The 22,631-nt window shown below is 36.9% G+C and overlaps 1 protein-coding gene across 1 annotated transcript in view; it reads left to right on the top strand.

Moving 5' to 3' along the window:
* Positions 1-283: 283 nt before the first annotated feature.
* The window catches only part of shisa9a (shisa family member 9a), a 39,359-nt gene continuing 17,011 nt past the window's right edge, over positions 284-22,631 (top strand). Inside the window, exons 1-2 of the mRNA XM_057359019.1 lie at positions 284-1,101; positions 1,848-1,954. Coding sequence (XP_057215002.1) covers positions 506-1,101; positions 1,848-1,954 — 703 coding nt within the window. The 5' untranslated portion in view covers positions 284-505. The remainder of the gene's footprint in view (positions 1,102-1,847; positions 1,955-22,631) is intronic.

The raw sequence follows: 22,631 nt of genomic DNA, 5'->3' as shown, positions 1-22,631 counted from the left end.
TTCAAAAAATCATGTACCATTTTAACAGTTGCCTTTTTCAAGCACAGCTAGCACTAAAACTGCTTTTTTTAGTTACAGACTATACTTTGTTTCTAATTGCACGAGCCTCGTATCGGTTTAAGTCGTTGTAAAACCAAACTCTATGCTACAGTACAGATGTTACAGAGCAACATTTCATTATGATTTTATTTTACTAGTCTGTTCGTAGCCAATCCCTCCCATGTCTCCTCCTCTTCTCTCTCTCTCTCTCCTTCTCAGACGCGCTCTAGAGTTCTGCCTTTGCGCTCCTGCATCTCACTTCTGTCATCTTCAGAAACACAGACAGCCTTCGGGGTAGCGCAGTGCTTACACAGGGATGAAAGTATTTAAGAATCATCATAATAACTGGAATTAAGATAAGCAACTCTCTAAATGGACTTCACAGAATCAGTGGTCGTAATTTAGCCCCCTCTCACCAAAGAAGATTTTTGAAAATGCAAACCTCCCCGAATGGCTTTGTTCACTCATGTGGATTTATGCCCTTCTGTCAGTGGTAGAACCAACTCGTTTCACTGTTTCTCTTTGTCCTCTAAAGGAAGACTTCAGGATGAAACGGACAGTCTTGCTCTTAAAATACTTCTTGGTGAAAGTTCTGGTGCTGCTGTGCTGCGCGGACGGAGAAGCGCAGCAGCAACTCGAGGGCTTTATAATGCTCTCAGGATCCAATGGGTCCCGGGATGAGGAGAGTGGCGTTTCCGAACCTCCACACACAGAGGACAAATGTCGGGGTTACTACGATGTCATGGGACAGTGGGACCCGCCGTTCATTTGCCAAACTGGCAATTATTTGTATTGTTGCGGCACTTGTGGCTTCCGATTTTGCTGCGCTTATAAAAACTCTCGTTTGGATCAGAGCACTTGTAAAAATTACGATACGCCAATATGGTTAACGGGACAGACACCATATAAGAAAAATGACCCAAGACATGATCCAACCAAGGATAAAACAAACATGATTGTTTATGTAATATGTGGAGTAGTGGCGATCATGGCACTAGTCGGGATATTTACGAAACTTGGACTAGAAAAGGCGCACAGACCTCACAGAGAAAGTATGTCTCGGTAAGTTAGGGACAGTGTTTTTTTTTTTTTGGTGTTTCTTTGAATGCCAAAATATATTCAATTCTGTTTGTGATTATGAATAAAAGTAGCGTGCTTAACTTTTTTTGTTAATGCAAGAGTTATTGTTCGCTTCATCCGTTGAGGTTGCAGAAATTATCTAGGCATTAAGCAAATACTTCCCTTTCATTGAGGTCCAATCTTCGTTTTCAGAGTTGGTTTTCTTTCCTGTGCCTTTACATTTTATTGTTATGTCTTTGTTTATAAATATGCATTCTTTATTAAAAACAACGACAATCAATTGGATATTTGTGAGGGTTAAAACGGTAAAGCTTTTTCAAAAACAAAGTCTATCAACACACACGCGATAAACCCGTTTTAGATTAGCCTACAGCATGTTGCATAACGTCCAGTTGTTAGTTTTTTTTACCATTTAGCTATACTCAGCTCGGATAGTGGAGGTGGGAATCTCTCGTTGCCACTGATACAGTGGGTCAGAGCCTCCGATGAGAACTCCGATGCACCCACAGTGTGCAGGTTGCTGAAAGAGCGCTCATTCATTCTGTGAGTGGAAATGATGTTCTGCGTAAATCAGCACCATAGACAGCGATAACAATATGACTGAATTAATAAATGTTGACGTTATATCATTGTATACTGTGTTCCTGTGCGCGCGCTCTCTCTCTCTAAATCAAAACAAGAGAATTCATTATAATACTAAATGTGGCAAATTGCTTGTTATTTAACAGAGCGGTGGCAAGTGTGATGCAAGGTGCTCGTCAGGCTCAGCACGAGGAGGCCATCGGAATGCACACACAGCATTATGACACCGTGCAGGCGAGAGCAACCAACATGCGTAAGTTGCTTGTTGCTTACTTTCTCTTCTCTTTTCCCATGAGCTAAGCGTAACCTATGGACTATATTCAAATTGGTGTGAAAATGGACTAAGACAGTTCGAAATTAGTTTCTCATTGCTCCATATTTTCTAGTATAATGCACCTTTACTAAAAGTTATACACATTAAAAAAGAATCCAGTTTCTAGTTTTGCTTGTGTGGCAAAAGGGGGCATTTGCTGGTTGGGCAAATTGTTAGATCTTGTATTCTAAGGTTAACAAATATAAGAAGAGCACAAAGCGGTTTTGAAACCCATTCATGAGCACGGCGCTGTGGGCTGGCACTGCTGTTGTGTGTATTCAGTGGTGTAGTCGAGGGTATACGCAGGTATACGGTGTATACTTAGGTCGGCATTGCGTATACCCACTTGTGTAGTGCAGGGTATGCACTGGTATACGGCGTATACCCTCGGTAATTTTTCCAAGGTGTGTCACAAAAGTCGCGAATAACAGGACAAACTGAAAGAACTGCTGCCAATATTGTAGAAAACGCAACTGGTCTCAGATCTGGGGCACGTTCAAGCTCAAACCGGTACGCAACGTTTTGCTACGGTTTCCGGGTTGAACGACACGTTTCCTGGAAACGGTTTGCAACACGGTTTGAGATACGTTTTCTCTTGTTTGGTGGGTGTGTCAAGAATGTCAGCCCAATCAGCAGCAACATGGTATATAGCCTAAGCACTTGGTATTAAAGAGACAGCTCGCACAATGGGTCCAAGTAAAGTCGTTTAAATGTGTCCGCTGCAGCTCGGTAAACGCAACAATTGAAGATATTAGAAGAGATGTATTTTGCAGTATTCAACACGTATTTATACCGATTTCATCATGCTCCGAAAATTCTTCAAAAAGAACACAAAGAATGGCCTTCTCCGCTGCCATAGTTCAACTCTTGCTTCATCTCAACAGGGTGTTCAACCGCACCACCGTTTCCGTTTAAAAAACGTTTTGTCTGGGATTGAACGCAGCCCTGATCTACCTCAGCGTTCCACAAGCGCTCATCAATCTAATTGAGATGGCCAATCAAATGAAGGAAGCCGACCGAGCATTACTGTCCAATCAAATGAAAGAAGGCGGGAGTTGCTTTGACAGGAGCCCAGCTCGAGGTCAGTTTAACTGTGAAAGAGCGCAATGTTAGGCAGCTAAATGTTTTATCATAGAAATGACAGGGGTCGTTCAAATGCCGCGTCTAAAAACGCGTGCAAAACGCTGGCTGCGTCGCTTATTTCTTCCTCTTTCCACAGCTCTGGGGAGTTTGCGCGCCCGTGGTGTCGTTTACTGTGAGCGCGCTTGACCCGCTTCAACATGGTAAACGACCGAATGTAAAATCCAGTCATGAGTGGGACCGGTTACATAAACTACAAAACGCCGAAAGCATTTACACGTTTCAGGTAATGTCAGTGTGACAAGACAAAAACATGACCAGACCTTAGTTCATGCTAATGCGTATGGCTTACTCGGGTGTGTTTAGGTTGTGGTTAAAACAGCTATAATGTTTGCAAATATTTCAAATGCATAACTTCTAAATGATTTCTCGTTCTTTAATTCTGTTTCTATATTCTTAAATGTTACCTGTTTTAAAGTCACCGTGAAACGGAAGTTGCGATTGACAAGATAAATTCTGAAATTAGAAAAAATTTAGGGCGGGGCTTTATTCTGCCGTAACCTTTTTGATTGGTTTGTTGTAAATTGGGCATGGAGGGGAGCAGAGCCATTGAGTAAGAGAGAGAGTCGCGTCAATTCCGTTGACGCCAATGGAACTGTTTTTTTCACAGCAATGGAGGCTCTCAATAGTTCCCGGAAGTTACTAGTAACGCATGGAGCTGCGACTAAACAGACCAACTGAGGTAAACTTCTAACCCATTTAAAGACGAAAGCCATTTAATGAATAAAAAATGAAAGAAATAAAGCATCGTAAGAGAAAACATAACTTCCTGGAACTATCTGAAGGCTCCATGAATCACGTGTTTTTTCAGCATTTTGGACTTCCGTTGGCAGAACTCTCTCTCTTAATGGCTCTGGAGGGGAGGGCTAAAAATGCCTCGCCATTGGACAGTCAGTATAGTCCTACCTCTTTTTTGTTGCTGACCTCATGTGGTGAAGAGTTGTTGTTGAGAGGGTGAGTTGTTTTTTTTTTTTTTTTTTATATTTTATTTGTTTATTTTTATAAAATATTATTTTTTTGTTCTTTTATATTTTTTTTTTTCTTTTTTACTTTTTAAATTTTTATTATTTTTTCCTGTTTGATTGCATGGTGACTTTAAATAAATAAAAACAAGCATCTGCAACTTTTGTAATTTTACGTAGCCCGTCTGGTCAGCCGTCAGAGAAAAACAAGACCCGCAAATTTGAGGCGACAGTTTTGTAATTCGTTCCCTCAGTTTAAAAAACCGTACACACAGATTCTAAAACTGTTCCCACAGTTTACAAAACCGTGCTCTCGGATTAATAAACTGTACCCACGAGTTTCGGTTTTGTAAACCGTCCCCTCAGTTTTTTAAATCTGTACCCACAAATTCATAAACTGTGCGCACGCTTTCGCAATCCGTTCCCACAGTTTTAGCAAATTAGACCCTAATTTTACCTAAAACGTTTAAAATAAATGAACATCTTAAATAAGAATTATGTCAATGTTCATTAATTATATGTCTGAATTTTTTTCATGAATTAAAAAGTATTAGTTAATTGTACTGACAATGTGCATATCTATCGTCAATTAGTACAATAAAAACATGAACATGGGGATAGTCTAAACTGCATTCTGTTATCACTTGTTTACCTTTGTGTCATTTCAAACCCAAATGTTCTATCACGAAACATAGATTGTATAATAATATTTGTATAAAAATATTGACCATGAGTTTACTTTTTTAGTGATGCTGCATGAAAAGACAGACATAGTTGTACGTTAGCTATTGTTATCTAATTTGCACTCTAAAAGTCTTAAAATACACATATATCAAGGAAATCAACATTTTTTTGACATTGGTATTTCTAAAATCCTGCTACTGCCCTGGTTGTCTCTTCACTTAGCCTAGGCTAGGATTGATTGCAGAATCTACACCTCTTCTGTGGCCATCACTCATTTCTGATACGAAACATCAAAATGTGCATAAAACCAGGGTGGAAACCTGGCATTACAACACTGAGGCGTTTATCCTTTGCTGGGCCGCTTTAAAAATGGGGGCATAAATTAACAGTATACCCACTTTGCCTGGCACCACTACACCACTGTGTGTATTATATTGCTTAACACTGGGATCAAACAGTTCAAAATGAATGACTTTATCACACATGTTCAAACTCTCATTTGTTATGATTCTAGAGTGATTGCATCACCCCCTTGGTGGTTATCAACTCCCTAAATACATCTGTGTTGAAATAACACAAAACAGAGTAAGACGATCAAAGCCCCCCTCAGAGGCATCCATTTTGCTTGACACTGAAGATGTGAGCCAGTAGCTGGAAAAATTTCCCTTTTATCTCATTACAAAGATAATGTCACAGTTTCCTCGCTGCAATGCTTACTGTAGAGATGTGAAGTTGTTGAAAGCGCAGATCCCTTTTATACACTTTCTCAAGCCATGCTCCTGTACAGTCTAAATGGCCCAAAGATGGTTCTAGATTCTATTTATTTGACTTGTTTGTTTATCTTTTGATTTTGATTTGTAACAATATTACCCTATTTGGCGATTAATGGAAATTTACATTTATGCATTTAGCAGACACTTTTATCCAACACTCTTAAAAAGAAGGTGCTACAAAAGGTTTTTTACAGTGATGCCATGTAGAACCATTTTTTCCCTTAAATAACCAAAACTAAAAACTTTTAAATAGAAGCGCGATAAAATAAGCAACAGGAAAAAATGGAACATTCTTAGTATGTCAATAATGATATACTCCGATAACCATTACATGGAATCTCACGTAACAAGCTTGATACAGATTTTACCCTTTACCCTTCGCTATAATGTCAGTTCTGTCCTCTAAAAGAAAAATAGCAGGATTAGAGTAATGACGGCCAACCTCTACTTCGACAATCATGATCATTAGCCACACGGTACCAGCTCCTAATTCATAGCCCTGAGTGTAATTATGTGGAATGACCTGACCTCAGGGATCTAATACCATCCTCTGGGCTACACATATGAGATAATGATTTGACTTGAAATAATGAGAACCGATACAGGAAGAGCAAGTAATTCCAGAGATTATGGAGTGGATTACTTGAATTTAAATATGCCTGAGAGTTTTTTTAACTCTGAGGTCGACCCGTCAGTGGCGAATACTGAGACCTTGCAGTTAAACCTTAAAGATGTGTTTTACAGCTTAAAGATACTTCAAACTTGTGGTTGTTTCAATAAGTCATCAAAGAGTTGAAGGGATAAGAGAAGAATGGATAAGAGATACCTGACATTTTGTTCCATATCTTAAAGACCGGAATGTGAAACGACCTGTCACAGAGAAGATGATTAAATCCTGTCACTTTAGAAGTTAATAAAGTCTGAATTTCAAATGATAAACGTGACATTATTTCTTTCAAACATGAAATAAGAAAAAGAGACATCAGACTTTAATGTGCTGATGGTTAACTGTCATTAATGTTTTAATGTAAAGCTGGTTAGTTAACAGATTGAATTAAAGTGAATCAATTGACTGTACAACTCAAATGTTTTCAACATATAATGCAAGGTTACATTTATTTTTTGTCAGATTGGTCATGAGAACTTTTAGTGGTCATGAGAGACTACCATGGATCGAAAGATTAAAATCCTGCCTTGCTTTTTCCTCCGCGCATTTTCCTCCATTGACAAGCTGACATAAAACCTAGATGCTCACCCACAGTGTGCTGAATGATCCTATCAAAACGGTCTTGTTACCTCAGCGAACATGCACAATTACTAGACCTTTATTCACTATATGAGCCACAGTTCTGGAGGATACAATGCTGTGCTCTATTACCATCACAGCTTGGCATTACGAGAGTACCCATGGCTTTGGCGAGAAAGAAAGAGGAGTTGAAAATAGAATGCCTTTATATTTTTGGTCATACCTTGAAAGACATAAGCCCAGTGTGAATTCGTTCTTTATAGTTAAATTCTGTATCAGTGACCTGAATTTTATAGCAATTCATGAGGCACAGTTGCATATGACTACAGATCAACTGGGGCTTTTAACAGCGAAACAGCTCAAACTAATTACTGTAACAGGATCTCCCAATAGAAACAGCATAAATCTATTAGCCTGTATTAATTTTAGTTATGTGCCAGCACAAACACCTTAAATCAAACACTGCTAGTTGTGACTGTAAGAGGTAACCGTGCATAAGAAACAGTCAAAAACCATTTTTCCTCAACTCAAACCCAAGTCATGTACCCAAGTGGAGACTATTTTAAAATAACATGTATTATTCTGTTCATGTTTTAAAGCCTATTACATTAATAACTTTGTCATTCGTCTTTCTATTGACGCTGTTTGCAAAGAGTCCATTTACAGCAAATTGTTCACACTTGATTCAAGCTTGTGTACTAGGTTTTTGAAAATATTCTACCAATTTAATGCCTATAAGCAAGTTACCTTTAAATGGGTCATATGGCGCGAATACATGTTTTTCTGTGTCTTTGGTGTGTTATAAGTTGCCCATTCATGTATTAGACACGTAAAATTACAAAAATTAAAGTGTGGGAACAAAAGATGCATTCTATCTAAAAGCGAATGCTCACCCAGACCTGCCTGAAACGCCTCGTATAACCACACCCCGGCGAATGTACGTCACTTCGTAACATGACTTGACTAAGACCGCCCAAATCTAAATGCAAGTAAGGTGGGCGTACCTGTAAATCTCATTGTATCGTCACTGTTGCAGCCATGTCGCGGAGATGCTGTGTGTTTCATTGCGAAAAGAAATACTCTTTGTTTTTACCCTGTCAAAAGATGAGACAACTAAAAACGAATGCTTGTTTCGATCTCAAACAAACTCTGTATGATTTATATGGTTGTTTGTTTATAGTCTTTATAACCTCGTATATAAAAGGTAAAACAGTTAGCTATAGTTTTTAACTATTTAACATCATATTGTTTTTAATAAAACCTTACCAATCCTTTACATCCTGCTCATGTCACGCTGGCAAAGTTGATGTATGGCTTGATGATCTTCATTTTCCATATTCAGAGAGGCGGGGCAAAGAGGAGATACAAACATGCACGGTATGTGGAAAATACAGCGTTTTTGAACCTTAAATCGTGTATACACATTGCATTACATCTAAAACAAACCATAATATTCGTTTTAGCGATGTCATTTGACCCCTTTAAAAGACTACTTAACCCAAAGTAGAAAATCTTCTGACTTACCCTTATGCTATCCCAGGTGTATAAGACTTTTCTTTCTTCAGCTGAATACAAACAGTTATTTTTAAAAAAAATATTCAATCTCTCCTTATCTTTATAGTGCCATTGAATGGTCCTTAATTTTTTTGAAACTCCAAAAAGTACACATAAGTAATCCATACAACTTCAGTTGGTTACAGGAAAAGTTAACAGAAAAATGAAAATTCTCATAATTTACTCATTACTTTAATTAAGCTGTTGAATGGAGCCACAATTTTGAAAGCTCTTAAAAGCCCACCCATCCATTATAAAAGTAATCAAGAAGACTTATTGATTAGTGTCTTCTAAAGTGAAATGATAGGTTTGTGTAAGCAAAATCCTAATATTTCAAACTTTTTAATTCACATTTAATAAACATTGGTTTCTGAACAGTTTATGTGAGAGAGAGCCACTGTCAGGGAGGCTGCAAGAAGCAAGAAAACTCAAGTGCAGGGCAGCGGTGGTACGAAAGACAAGACTTTGTTTACAAGGGGGACAAAACAAAACACCCACGATGGGGTAATACACGAACACGACTAAAATACAAAACTGAAAAATAAACACTTCCCACGAGGGGGATAAACCAAGGGTACTAAATAACAAGACTAACGATTAGACAGGAACCAAACATGACAATGTCGAACTAACTATAAAATGAATGAAACAAGGCAGGGCAGTTAAACAGGCCGGATCAGGAACAATAGGACAGGATAACGATAAACAGGCAAGATTAAAACTCACAAAGAATGTATGGCAAACAACGTAGTACAAACGAGCACAGGACAATTGACACCTGGGTATTTTAAAGGGTAACTAACAAGAGATAACCATGGGCAGGTGTGGGTAATGAAACACAGGCTGGAAGCTAAACTAGGAAACGAGAGGGGCGGGGCCAAAGACGAGCACTTTATGTCTTGGCCGACAATAATATGTTTCTCTCCACACAAAACTTGAGGTTCTGTCATGATTCTAGTCACTAGGTCAAGAAAAGCAAGACTAGATGGGACAGAACCATGACAGCCACAGTCTGGCGTTTACTGCTTTGGCGATAATGACACAAGTGAAATGACATTTCACTTTGAAATGGTAATATTAAAATATTGTTGCATGATATTGTGACTTTATAAAATTTTGCCACCCATAGGTTTTTTTGAAAGGACAAAGCTTTCATTTGACAAGTTATTCTAATTTTAAAATCAGCTATGTTTTCCACAACCACATATGCTAACAACCCCTTCATGATTATTCAAAACTTGTTGATGTAATATTGTCATTTAAAACCACTCTTAGTTTCAATCCTGGGTGCTAATTGGCCAAAAATCTGTGCATGTACGATAGCACCTCTTTATCTAGCTTCTACAGTATGTGTATTACTGCACAGTGCCCATAGACAACCATTATTTTTTGGTTGCATAGCAACATTCTGGTACAGTTTACTGTACATGTTAGGGTCTACAGTATATCTTGCAGCAGAAGAACTATGCTAAATTAATCATGATCATTCATTTTGTTGAATCAGTTGGGTTGCAATTAATTGGATTTAATGCATGGGCTTTCTTACTTTATGGCTTAAATAAATTTGTATCTTTTCTTCATGTTGGAATTATGTAACAAACACATCACAGCTTCTAACAGAGTCTTTTTATATTTAAAATGAAAGATGTGTCAACATAATGTTTAATCTATACAAAGATAAGAAAAATGTCACATGATAGATTAACTGTTATCCATACTTGTTTTATCACCATAAGTATAAAGAATAGAGACAAAATCACAAACAGAGATAAAATTTATGTTAAGATTTTAATCTCTTAACATTTCAGGACTTCTTTGATTTTGTAGCCTTGAGTAATTGTGAAGTGTGCTCTGCTCTGTTTCTAATGATAATACTATAAATAATCCAGTGAAATCGATTTTCCACTTATTTTCTTCCACTTATATAAGCATTACTCTATTTACTAGTGAGAACAGATCCTCTCAACCATCCTCCCAATATACCGTACCGTACCAAACTGGGCCATGTTTCATGCACCTTCAAGTTTTTTTTCCAGCAAATGACAGTGACGAAAGCTCCCGCCAGAGTAGACGCTATCCTATTGGAACAAAACGAAAAATGCAGCGTTCGTCACCAGAATTTACCGCGAAATGCCTGCGTCATCTGCCGGAAAAACAAGTCTCTGGTTCACGCGCATTCGAGACATGACGGAAGCTAGACATCAACGTTAATAGCGCTGTTAATATGGATATTTCTCTTAAACTAACACATTGATTCGCTTCAGAAGACCTTTGTTAAGACCACAGAGCCGTGTCGAGCAGTTATTTGATCGATGGGTGCACTTTTTGGAGCTTCAAAAATTCAACACCCATTTATTCACTCCCATTCTACCACTTGGAAGTAAAATTATACGTGGTATTATAACTCCGACTGCATTATTCTTCAAGAAAAAAAACATATTCAGTTGGGATGCCTTGAGGGAGTAAAACATGGGGTAATTTTGATTTGATAGTAAAGCATCCCTTTAAGCCAGGCAGCATATTTCTCTTGGCTAAAGTATGAACATATTAGCCCGGTTCTGTCAACCTTGCACTGGTTACCTATAAAGCATCCTTAACCCAAAGTAGAAAATCTTCTGACTTACCCTTATGCTATCCCAGGTGTATAAGACTTTTCTTTCTTCAGCTGAATACAAACAGTTATTTTTAAAAAAAATATTCAATCTCTCCTTATCTTTATAGTGCCATTGAATGGTCCTTAATTTTTTTGAAACTCCAAAAAGTACACATAAGTAATCCATACAACTTCAGTTGGTTACAGGAAAAGTTAACAGAAAAATGAAAATTCTCATAATTTACTCATTACTTTAATTAAGCTGTTGAATGGAGCCACAATTTTGAAAGCTCTTAAAAGCCCACCCATCCATTATAAAAGTAATCAAGAAGACTTATTGATTAGTGTCTTCTAAAGTGAAATGATAGGTTTGTGTAAGCAAAATCCTAATATTTCAAACTTTTTAATTCATTAATAAACATTGGTTTCTGAACAGTTTATGTGAGAGAGAGCCACTGTCAGGGAGGCTGCAAGAAGCAAGAAAACTCAAGTGCAGGGCAGCGGTGGTACGAAAGACAAGACTTTGTTTACAAGGGGGACAAAACAAAACACCCACGATGGGGTAATACACGAACACGACTAAAATACAAAACTGAAAAATAAACACTTCCCACGAGGGGGATAAACCAAGGGTACTAAATAACAAGACTAACGATTAGACAGGAACCAAACATGACAATGTCGAACTAACTATAAAATGAATGAAACAAGGCAGGGCAGTTAAACAGGCCGGATCAGGAACAATAGGACAGGATAACGATAAACAGGCAAGATTAAAACTCACAAAGAATGTATGGCAAACAACGTAGTACAAACGAGCACAGGACAATTGACACCTGGGTATTTTAAAGGGTAACTAACAAGAGATAACCATGGGCAGGTGTGGGTAATGAAACACAGGCTGGAAGCTAAACTAGGAAACGAGAGGGGCGGGGCCAAAGACGAGCACTTTATGTCTTGGCCGACAATAATATGTTTCTCTCCACACAAAACTTGAGGTTCTGTCATGATTCTAGTCACTAGGTCAAGAAAAGCAAGACTAGATGGGACAGAACCATGACAGCCACAGTCTGGCGTTTACTGCTTTGGCGATAATGACACAAGTGAAATGACATTTCACTTTGAAATGGTAATATTAAAATATTGTTGCATGATATTGTGACTTTATAAAATTTTGCCACCCATAGGTTTTTTTGAAAGGACAAAGCTTTCATTTGACAAGTTATTCTAATTTTAAAATCAGCTATGTTTTCCACAACCACATATGCTAACAACCCCTTCATGATTATTCAAAACTTGTTGATGTAATATTGTCATTTAAAACCACTCTTAGTTTCAATCCTGGGTGCTAATTGGCCAAAAATCTGTGCATGTACGATAGCACCTCTTTATCTAGCTTCTACAGTATGTGTATTACTGCACAGTGCCCATAGACAACCATTATTTTTTGGTTGCATAGCAACATTCTGGTACAGTTTACTGTACATGTTAGGGTCTACAGTATATCTTGCAGCAGAAGAACTATGCTAAATTAATCATGATCATTCATTTTGTTGAATCAGTTGGGTTGCAATTAATTGGATTTAATGCATGGGCTTTCTTACTTTATGGCTTAAATAAATTTGTATCTTTTCTTCATGTTGGAATTATGTAACAAACACATCACAGCTTCTAACAGAGTCTTTTTATATTTAAAATGAAAGATGTGTCAACATAATGTTTAATCTATACAAAGATAAGAAAAATGTCACATGATAGATTAACTGTTATCCATACTTGTTTTATCACCATAAGTATAAAGAATAGAGACAAAATAACAAAAAGAGATAAAATTTATGTTAAGATTTTAATCTCTTAACATTTCAGGACTTCTTTGATTTTGTAGCCTTGAGTAATTGTGAAGTGTGCTCTGCTCTGTTTCTAATGATAACACTATAAATAATCCAGTGAAATCGATTTTCCACTTATTTTCTTCCACTTATATAAGCATTACTCTATTTACTAGTGAGAACAGATCCTCTCAACCATCCTCCCAATATACCATACCGTCCCCAACTGGGCCACGTTTCATGCACCTTCAAGTTTTTTTCCAGCAAATCACAGTGACGAAAGCTCCCGCCAGAGTAGACGCTATCCTATTGGAACAAAACGAAAAATGCAGCGTTCGTCACCGGAATTTACCGCGAAATGCCTGCGTCATCTGCCGGAAAAACAAGTCTCTGGTTCACGCGCATTCGAGACATGACGGAAGCTAGACATCAACGTTAATAGCGCTGTCAATATGGATATTTCTCTTAAACTAACACATTGATTCGCTTCAGAAGACCTTTGTTAAGACCACAGAGCCGTGTCGAGCAGTTATTTGATCGATGGGTGCACTTTTTGGAGCTTCAAAAATTCAACACCCATTTATTCACTCCCATTCTACCACTTGGAAGTAAAATGATACGTGGTATTATAACTCCGACTGCATTATTCTTCAAGAAAAAAAACATATTCAGTTGGGATGCCTTGAGGGAGTAAAACATGGGGAAATTTTGATTTGATAGTAAAGCATCCCTTTAAGCCAGGCAGCATGTTTCTCTTGGCTAAACACCTTGACAATCGCCCCCCAACCAACGCATTTAGGTCAACATAGTCTCCCCACGCTCAGAGAACTCCACTAAGGAGAACTGGCTCTGATTTCACACACTGGCAGACTGGCATCCTGTTTCCTCTAGGGCAGTCGAACAGGGACATGTGGCTATCTAATGTGCGTCACTGAAAGCCACTCAGACAGGTCTGCTACTTGAGGGTAATGCTAAATTTGCTTCATAAATTTATTTTCCTTGTCACAAGGAAATTCCTACTGAATGAAAAAATGGTGCAACACTCACTCTTTTTTTATAAAGTATCAAATTTTATTAGTTAAAATCAATGACGTTTCGGCCACTATCAAGGCCTTCATCAGACATCAAGAACAGCAAGGGACAAACACAACTAACACTACTAATTGTGCTGATTGTAGGAGTGGCTTCCTAAATAGAATTAAGAAAAAAAGCAAAGCATAGCTGCATTTCCATTAGCCTTCAAAATGCACAAATTGAAATAGCGCATTGAAAATACGACCAATGGAAACACGTCAATTTCGCAAAAACTCCCATGTATCGCAAAAAACGCTGGCATGAAGTGTTTTTTCAGGCATGTTTCGCAAAACTGCAATGGAAACAAAATTGTCGTATTTGCAAGTCACGTGGCGTACAAAAAAAGTCACTTGACCATTCGCGGTATGTTTTGGCAGAACATTTGGTAAGATAGGATCTAAGGAATCCACATTATCTTATATGATGGCGCACGGAAAACGACTGAGTGCAGTATGGAGATTTATTAGGAACAGTGAGGTAATATGAAAATATATAAGGAAATATAGACATTTCTCTTCACTGTTTCATCACAGTGATTGGCACTATGCCCTAAAGTTGGTTTTCAACCTGCAATAAAACTTACAAAGAAGAGGTATGGCCAGAATGACTTATCCCGAGAAGAAACAAAATACACTTTAATCGCATAACATCGTTTAATGGAAACGCAGTCATTCCGCAATATTTTTTTTATCGCCATTTAGAAATATCGTGTAAATCTGTAATGTAAACCTGGCAAATGTCCCCTCCCTGACCTAAAAACTGAATTTGCTCAATGCCAAAATAAAAGTACTCATAAATTGAATGAGAATGTTCATTGAAATGTTCTCAATTCTTAATGTTTCCCCAACGTATAACAACCCAAATGGACAACGAATAGCATAAATAACATTTCATGAATTACAATTGATAACACTCTTTATAGATACATTTTCTGGGATGTGCAAATTCTTTCAACCTCCTAGTATATTGGCATTGAGTGCAATTTCCACACTTATAGTTACCAGGTGGGAACACAGATGATAAAGGCCTTGGAGGACTTCTATAAACATTGGCCCTAACTAGTGAATTACAGTATTTAAACATTTTTGCTCTACGAAATGTGAGAGATTTTGAAAAATGTTTGATAAGCCTGGATCAGATTTTTTTTCTTTAATGTATTAAAGTCCAGAGAAACGGTTTGGATTTTCACTCTAGATACATTGTTCCCCAACGGGTGAATTAAGAAATGGTTTTATTCATGCTTTGCTTTTTTTCTTAATTATATTATGAAGCCACTCCTACAATCAGCACAATTAGTTGCAAACACCTGTTGCTGTGTTTGAGTGTGTATAAAGTGTGTTTGTCTCTTGCTGTTCTTGATGTCTGATGAAGGCCTTGATAGTGGCCATAACATCATTGATTTTAACTAATAAAATTTGATACTTTTTCTAAAAAGAGTGAGTGTTGCACCCTTTTTTCATTCAGTATGTGTTTTTGATTTGTGGTTGCACCTCCTATTTTTAATGGTTGAGCATCTTTTCTTTAAAAAAAAAGTGTACAAGGAAATTCCACCAGTATCCTCCAACTCTAGTCCAATTAAAGGATAAAACAGAGTAAATATGGAAATGAATTATGAGATTTTACTTTTGCAATATAATGGTGGCTGGGCTCAATAATTTGCTTGTTGAAATGGTAGTCAACTGCCAGACTCGCCATTGCATCCAAATAAAGATGATCTAAATGGCAGCACAGTACTACATTTTGGAAGATCGTAAATGTTAATTGTAGGTTGCTTCCTTGCTCTTTACTCTGCTTTTTATGTCATTGTCTACATATATGCAAATGTACCATTTCAGCATGGCAATACATCTGATAGATCTCTGAATCTACAAGCATTAGAAGAGTTTAACAGACTTTAATGTGGTTATTTAATCAGAGAAGTCTCTGTCTTGCAGCACTAATGCTTCATACAAAAGCTTTATTTCAGAAACATATCGGTTAGCTTAGAGACATTCCTGATATGTTGATCCTGATTATTTAAAAAATATCCTGAATCCTGAATAGATTTTAAAAAAGCAAAGATGTACAGGAACTGTCCAAATGTTATTGATACAAAGATCTTTTTTAATTGCACATGTTCAAGTTCTGTTGGGATGGAATGTTGTCCATCTGCTTGGAAAAAATACACTTCTTTCCGAGTGCACATAACACACATAATTTGTAGAAATGACAAAAAAGACAGTTGAATGTTTGTTACAAAATGTTAAAAATAAAAAATGAATCCAAGATCCTTGTTTAAGATCTTGTAAAGGATATTTAAACATTTTTACTGTGCAACAAGACAAGGCTTTTCTGTAATGAGGCTCCTACTGAATTACATTCAACCCAGACTGTCTTTGTCACATATAGATATCATTCACATATGCATTGATTTAATCGGTCTGTGCGGTTTTTCCTTTCCTCCCCTCAACATGACTGATTGTGTCTGTTGGCATGGAGGACACGTTCATAGCACAAACACACATAATCATACACACCTAGTCTCCAGCCCTTAGATCAACAAACCATCGTCCAAATATTATGCATAATTCATTTCATGTAACACTCAGCAGTGAGGGGAAATGACAGATTAATGTATTTGCTGCACAACACTTAGCACCTCAAGACTGTTTATCATTTAACATGACAGAAACGGGAATAATTTCTGTTCTCTGTCTGTTCAATTCTGGTTTTAAGTGGGCATTTCTTTATCACAATGAATACACAGCGCAGAAACCCTAAAGAATTATGTGCTTTCCAAGAGGACAAAAATTCAATAGAAAATTACATTCTTAGGAGTAACAACAATTTAGCTATTCTTTGACATCTCGTGACTTGAACAAGAATAGTTTATATGTAGTTTCTGTATTGAATTGCCATCTTCATTGGAATTCACCTCATTTAAAGAAAGGGTGGAGCATGTTGGAGCATGTTGAAAAGGCAAAATTCAGCATTGAACATGACAAAATTACTTCTGGATTGTTAAATTTTGGATTCAGTAACCGTAATAGTATGTCAGATATATGGCCGTTCATAGAATGTCTAGAATCAAACCCAAGACCTTGTTGTTGCTAGCACTGTTCAAGCTAACCAATGTGACTAAATGTGCATTTGCCCTCTAGAGTAGAGTGTGAAACAGAGGATATCCAAATCCAGTTTTTCATACAAATGAACTGCCATCTTAAGTAGAGGTTAAATTAAATGCACTTTTAATGCTGGTGGTAAACATGGATGAGTGCCACTCCATCAAGCACTACAGTCAAATTGATTATTTGTTTATGCTTGAATTCTCTCTCATTCAGTTTAAATCCAAACACAGGTCGGAATTTGGAAAGAGCAATGGTGGCAGACTTACAATGTTATTCAGATTTTATAGTAATGGAAATGTTTCCCTAGTGGGAATGATTGGCATTAATTGCTTAACATGTGTTAAACTGGATGGTTGGACGTGTTGTTGAAATAATGCTGGTATAATATGGATATGTGTGAGAAGCATGATAAGTAAAGGTTCGATACAGCCTTGTAATTGTACATGTATTTATAACTTATATCTTCCATGAGAGGAGGTAAGACTTTAGACACACCATGCATCACTCTGTATGAATAAATAATCAAATAAATACTGCTGCAAAAAAAATCCCGTAAAAAACCCAGAAATTTTCTGGCAGATGGGGTGCCAGAAATATTCTGTGAAAGTATTTTTTTTATTTCATGTTTTTCAGTTTTTCTTGTAAATTTACGGTCTTTTCTGTAATTTGACGGTTATTGACCGTATTTGAAAAATTGGCTTAAAAACCCTTTGAATTTTTTTTCCGGCAGCTGGGGTGCCAGAAATAAAATATTAAAGAGATAAAAAATTAAGAGAGCACTCCACCTTTTCATTTCATACCAGCATTTCTAGATTTATTGTGGTCATTCCAGTCCAGTGTCTGTTGAATTGACAGCATGACAAGACACCTGAAAACTATGTTAAAAATCAAGGTTATCACATTAAAAAAATATTTTTGAATATTTTCATATTTTCTGCAAATAAATGCAAATAGAAACAATATTTTTTTTGAAATTTGGTAAAAAATATTGTTATTAGTTTACAGAAACAGAATGAAACAAGAACGATAATTTTACATAAATATCTACCTATAAATAGTCAATTCAGAAAAACTGAAACGATGCTTTGAAATGGTCTCTTAATTATTTCCGCGGCTGTATATCGTAAAAACATTTTTTTCCCGATAAAAGTTTTTCCTGTTTTTCTTGTAAATTCGAAGTCTTTTTCTGTAATTTTAAAATAAAAAATACTTGAAAATCTGTTGATAAAACAGTAACATTTCGTAAAATTACGTTTTTTTATACATGTACAGACACGTATTCACATACAGTAATGTCTTGTTGAAACTTTCAAGTGCAACTAATTCTAAAAGCTGGGACAGTACAAATACATGTTGGGACAGTACAAATACATGTTAAGTTATTTGATAAAGAATACGTTACATTTTACAAAATTCTGTCCCAGATGTACTGACATATCACAAGTGCATTTCCCATTAATCCTGCCTTGATGTCTGATATTCATAAACTCCAAATCTCTCAACCTATCATGTTCTCGTGCTCTCCTTCTGCAAAAGAGCTTGAAACTTTGCTCAAAGGAATATTGAGGTTGCATATGGGATTACCCTTAACAAGAATGTTTCACCAGTGGAAGGAAGAACAGCGTGCCTTGGCATCAGTTTTTTTTATTAAACTGAAGGAGATCTATTGCTTTGCAGCACCATTTGAACTCCTGCTGTCACACTGTCTCATTTCCACCAATGATTTTTCTATTAGACAATAAAGCCAAATAAAAAGAGAGTAAGAGAGAATGTCTGGAAGAGGCTGCATGGAGTCACCTGTGTGTATGAAGCACTGTTCTGGACTTTGCGAATATGATCTTAACAGTGTATTGATGTAATAAGTTCAGTGACAACTGAATATAGGTACCAAAGTAGCTCTGCACTGTGAAGGTAATATCCGCCCTAACCCAATGCCTTTTCTGGAGTGCATGACATACCATAATGACTGTTGTCAGATAAGTTTCAGACACAAAGGTGTGAGTAATGAGCAGGCACACGTAGAGTCTGTAGAGCATTACAGAACTTTACACAGATTTCTGCGGAATTTAAACATCTGTGGATCACAGAATTTTGCACAGATTCTACACTTGCATGTTCATTTATTAAAGAAATAGGATAATGTCATAATAATTCCAGTGATCAATAAAATTGGTAAACCATGTTAATATCTGTCCCACAAAATTGCACATTTTGCCCCAAAGTCAGTGCAGAAAACGAGTAAAAGAAAAACAGCTTCTGGTTTGATGATCTGACATGCAATAGTTTGTTCTATGCATATTCTTATATAAGTGTAGCAAATGTTATAAATTAGATATAATTATGAATAACAGAATGAATTTAGTACAGTCAGTCAATATTTCTACATTTACATCAGCTATAAATTCATTTTAGACACCCTAAATCAAACAAGTATCTCTTAAAGATCACAATTTATATCACAATTAAAATGTCACCATTCTAGTTTCCATCCTGGAAATTAATTACCAATGAATTACCAACAACCTAATATGACCTCACTGTCCACAGCCTAAGCGATAAAGATGATGTGACACAAGCCCGAATACAACGAGTGACACGTAGGCAATGGTACTTGACATCTGGCAATAACTGCTCCACTCTTCCTGCCATGGCTGCATTTTGCTAATGTCAAGAGTAAGTGGCAGACACACAGAAAATAGTGCTCTTTGATCTGCAGCAGAGATCGTTGGTGAGCTCATTCTGCCCTTACCGCTTCCATCCCAGAGGGATGTGCATCTCCTGAAATACCCTCCTGCATCTTTAATGAGAAACTGGAAAGGTATCTTATAGTGACACTGTTGAATTGAACTCTATGTGCTTTGTGATAACCTTGACATTTTTAACCTCAAGACACATTGAAGAGTCGGGGGATTTTTAGATACTTGGCAGCCGGTTAGAAGCAGATGACAGATAGGTGAATCGTGGTAAATGTATAAATAGTAGTAAATGAACGTGTGTTTGCATCAGACAGGTGTGAGGGTTGACTGACAGGCAGGTGGTTAGGCAGATGCAAATGGTTTATTTGTTGCAGTTTTGCTCTACCTATGTGACTAGGCCTTGGGGTGAATTCTGTAAAGAGTTGTGTCAGATTTGCGCACAGCATTTACATTACATTTACGCATTTGGCAGACGCTTTTATCCAAAGCAACTTAGATTGCATTATCCTATACATTTGTTTTTAAGTACAGTATGTGCAATCCCATGGGATCGAACCCACAACCTTGGCGTTGCTAGCACCATGCTCTAACCACTGAGCTTACCACTGAGCTACAGGAAAGCGTTTCTTTTTACTTACCACCTGCAAACTACTTTGCTGGCTCAAAATGCATTGCAAAATGAATGTAATTCAGGCACTGAAAAAACAGCGCTAATAATTCGGACTCTTTTTAGCACTAACATGCATTTCTATGTAAGGTAGGTGCATTAACGATTGCATGCTATTCAAGAAACTCTATTTGCTTTCTACACTGAGTACTTTGGTATTACTCAGAGGAGAAAAATATATATGAAGTCTGCACACCAAAGCTCCAAAAAATACAATAAGTTTAATAATAGAGTCTTATACAAATGTGACATTTCAAGCATGCAGGTTCTTTATTTTCATCCGGCCACCTTTTATACCACCAGATCATTACACATATAGAAAAGAAACATGAATTTCACATGTAATCATCACATGTTGCATCGCCTATTTACGCCTATTTTTCCGTGCATATGATACGCCAATTTTAGTGTGCGTCCTTATTAAACGGCAATTTGTCCTATTAACCTGTACCCTAACCCAAACTCTAAACCTAACGGAATGACTTTAATTATTTCAACGTTTCCTCTTCATGTACCTTTCAAAATGGCTGCTCTCCACCGAGGTGCACGCAGACACTGGCGTATCATATGCACTCACAGTTGAACTTTGGCGTATATATTACACGATGTTGCAACAGCGTGTTATTTATATGCAGATCGATGAGAACAGGTAGGAAAAATCTAAACCAATAAATGAAACCTTTTAAGAAATAGGCAAATATAAAAATCTTTATTTAATCTTCATTTAAATGATCTTCATTTAATCCCTTTCATTTCATTTTCATTTTATTTGAATCTAAACAAAGATTTTGATATTCAACCGTTTATTTATTGATTTTGTTTGCTGGAATATTTGTATTGTTTAATGAAGAGCCTGCATGCTCGTAACATCCATTTACTGCCATCGGAATTGCATTTTTAATGGTTTGAGTTGATGACCAAATGATGGTGTAGTAATTATAGCAGGACATATCTAGACATGCACCCTTCGAGCATTTTCAAAAGCTTTTTAGTGGAAAGGACAATGTTGAAGTAACTACACTCTTATAAATAAATGTGCTTCGTGATGCCCTAGAATAACCTTTTTTGTCTAAATGGTTCCATAAAAAACCTTTAAAAAAGGCTTCTTCAGATTATAAAAAGGTAAGAAAGAGATCGTTCTTTGAAGAACCTTTGACTAAAGGGTTCTTTGTGGAACCAGAAATGGTTCTTCTATGGCATCGCTGTAAGAGTGTAGCAGTTAAATTGGATTTATCCCAAACCCGAAACGTTTCATTTATCGTCTTCCTTAGCAGCATTGCACACAGACCTTCAAATGAAAGACTATAGAGTTAAATCTTTTATCACATCCATCATTCGTCTAACAAGGACTGTGTCCAAACACAATGGTGACATTTTGCAACTCAGCAACCATACTACACTTCTGCTGTCCCATTCAGTTAATGGCTATCTTCTTGAATGAAGTGTTTTCTTGCAGCGCAGGGTAACTGTGATACTTTTCCTTTCAGAAATGATGTAACAGAAGCATTTAAAAGCATGTGTAATCATTTTCCTTCATACGCAGCAGCCTATTATAATATCCCAGCGCACAGTCCTGCAGAGGTGTCGAGGAATGCCGCGTCTGCCAGTGTTTATCTGCTGTTTTAGACACAGTGAAGGCTGCTGACCCAGATACACGGAGGAAAATACCCATGCATAACTTAAGGTGCTACATCTAATAAAAGCCTCTTTTTTAGGCCAATAAAGTATTAAAAAGGGTGCTGGAACGGAGACAGGGTGAAATGATGGAGGCAAGCTGTTTTCTGCAAACCCTTGCATTCTTTTGAAAAAGAAGGCTGCTTTTCAAGTGGATTTCGTTGAATGAATTATTTTTGAATGTATGGTTCTTTATCTGTCTTAATGTAGCACTTATAGACTATCCGTGCACATATCCGTATTCAGGTGCTTTCTAGAACTGTTATTACAGTACATAATAAAAACAGACACATTTTTTAAACCTGTAATAGATTACAATCAACCTTTCCGTCAAATAAATATATATACTTATTCATTGACAAGCAGTGTTGTTTCTTTTTACAGTGCGTATCAAAATGATGAATTATCTGCTTTTCATCTAGACAGATGTTTACGCAGGCACATATGCATCTGTCTTCTTGAAGCATTATCTTGTCGTGCAAGAGTCAGGTGCTCTGTAACAAAAGAAACTGGATCTATAGTTCTCCAAGCTAGCTCATTACATCAAAACCAAGTTGTTTTGTTATTTATTTAATCGGAATAATTTTCATTTTACAGAATAACAATGCACGACTGATT

This window comes from Triplophysa rosa, linkage group LG18 (assembly GCF_024868665.1).
Source record: "Triplophysa rosa linkage group LG18, Trosa_1v2, whole genome shotgun sequence".
Classification (NCBI taxonomy): domain Eukaryota; kingdom Metazoa; phylum Chordata; class Actinopteri; order Cypriniformes; family Nemacheilidae; genus Triplophysa; species Triplophysa rosa.
The sequence above is the reverse complement of the archived record's forward strand: the minus strand, read 5'-3'. Positions and strand labels throughout refer to the sequence as shown.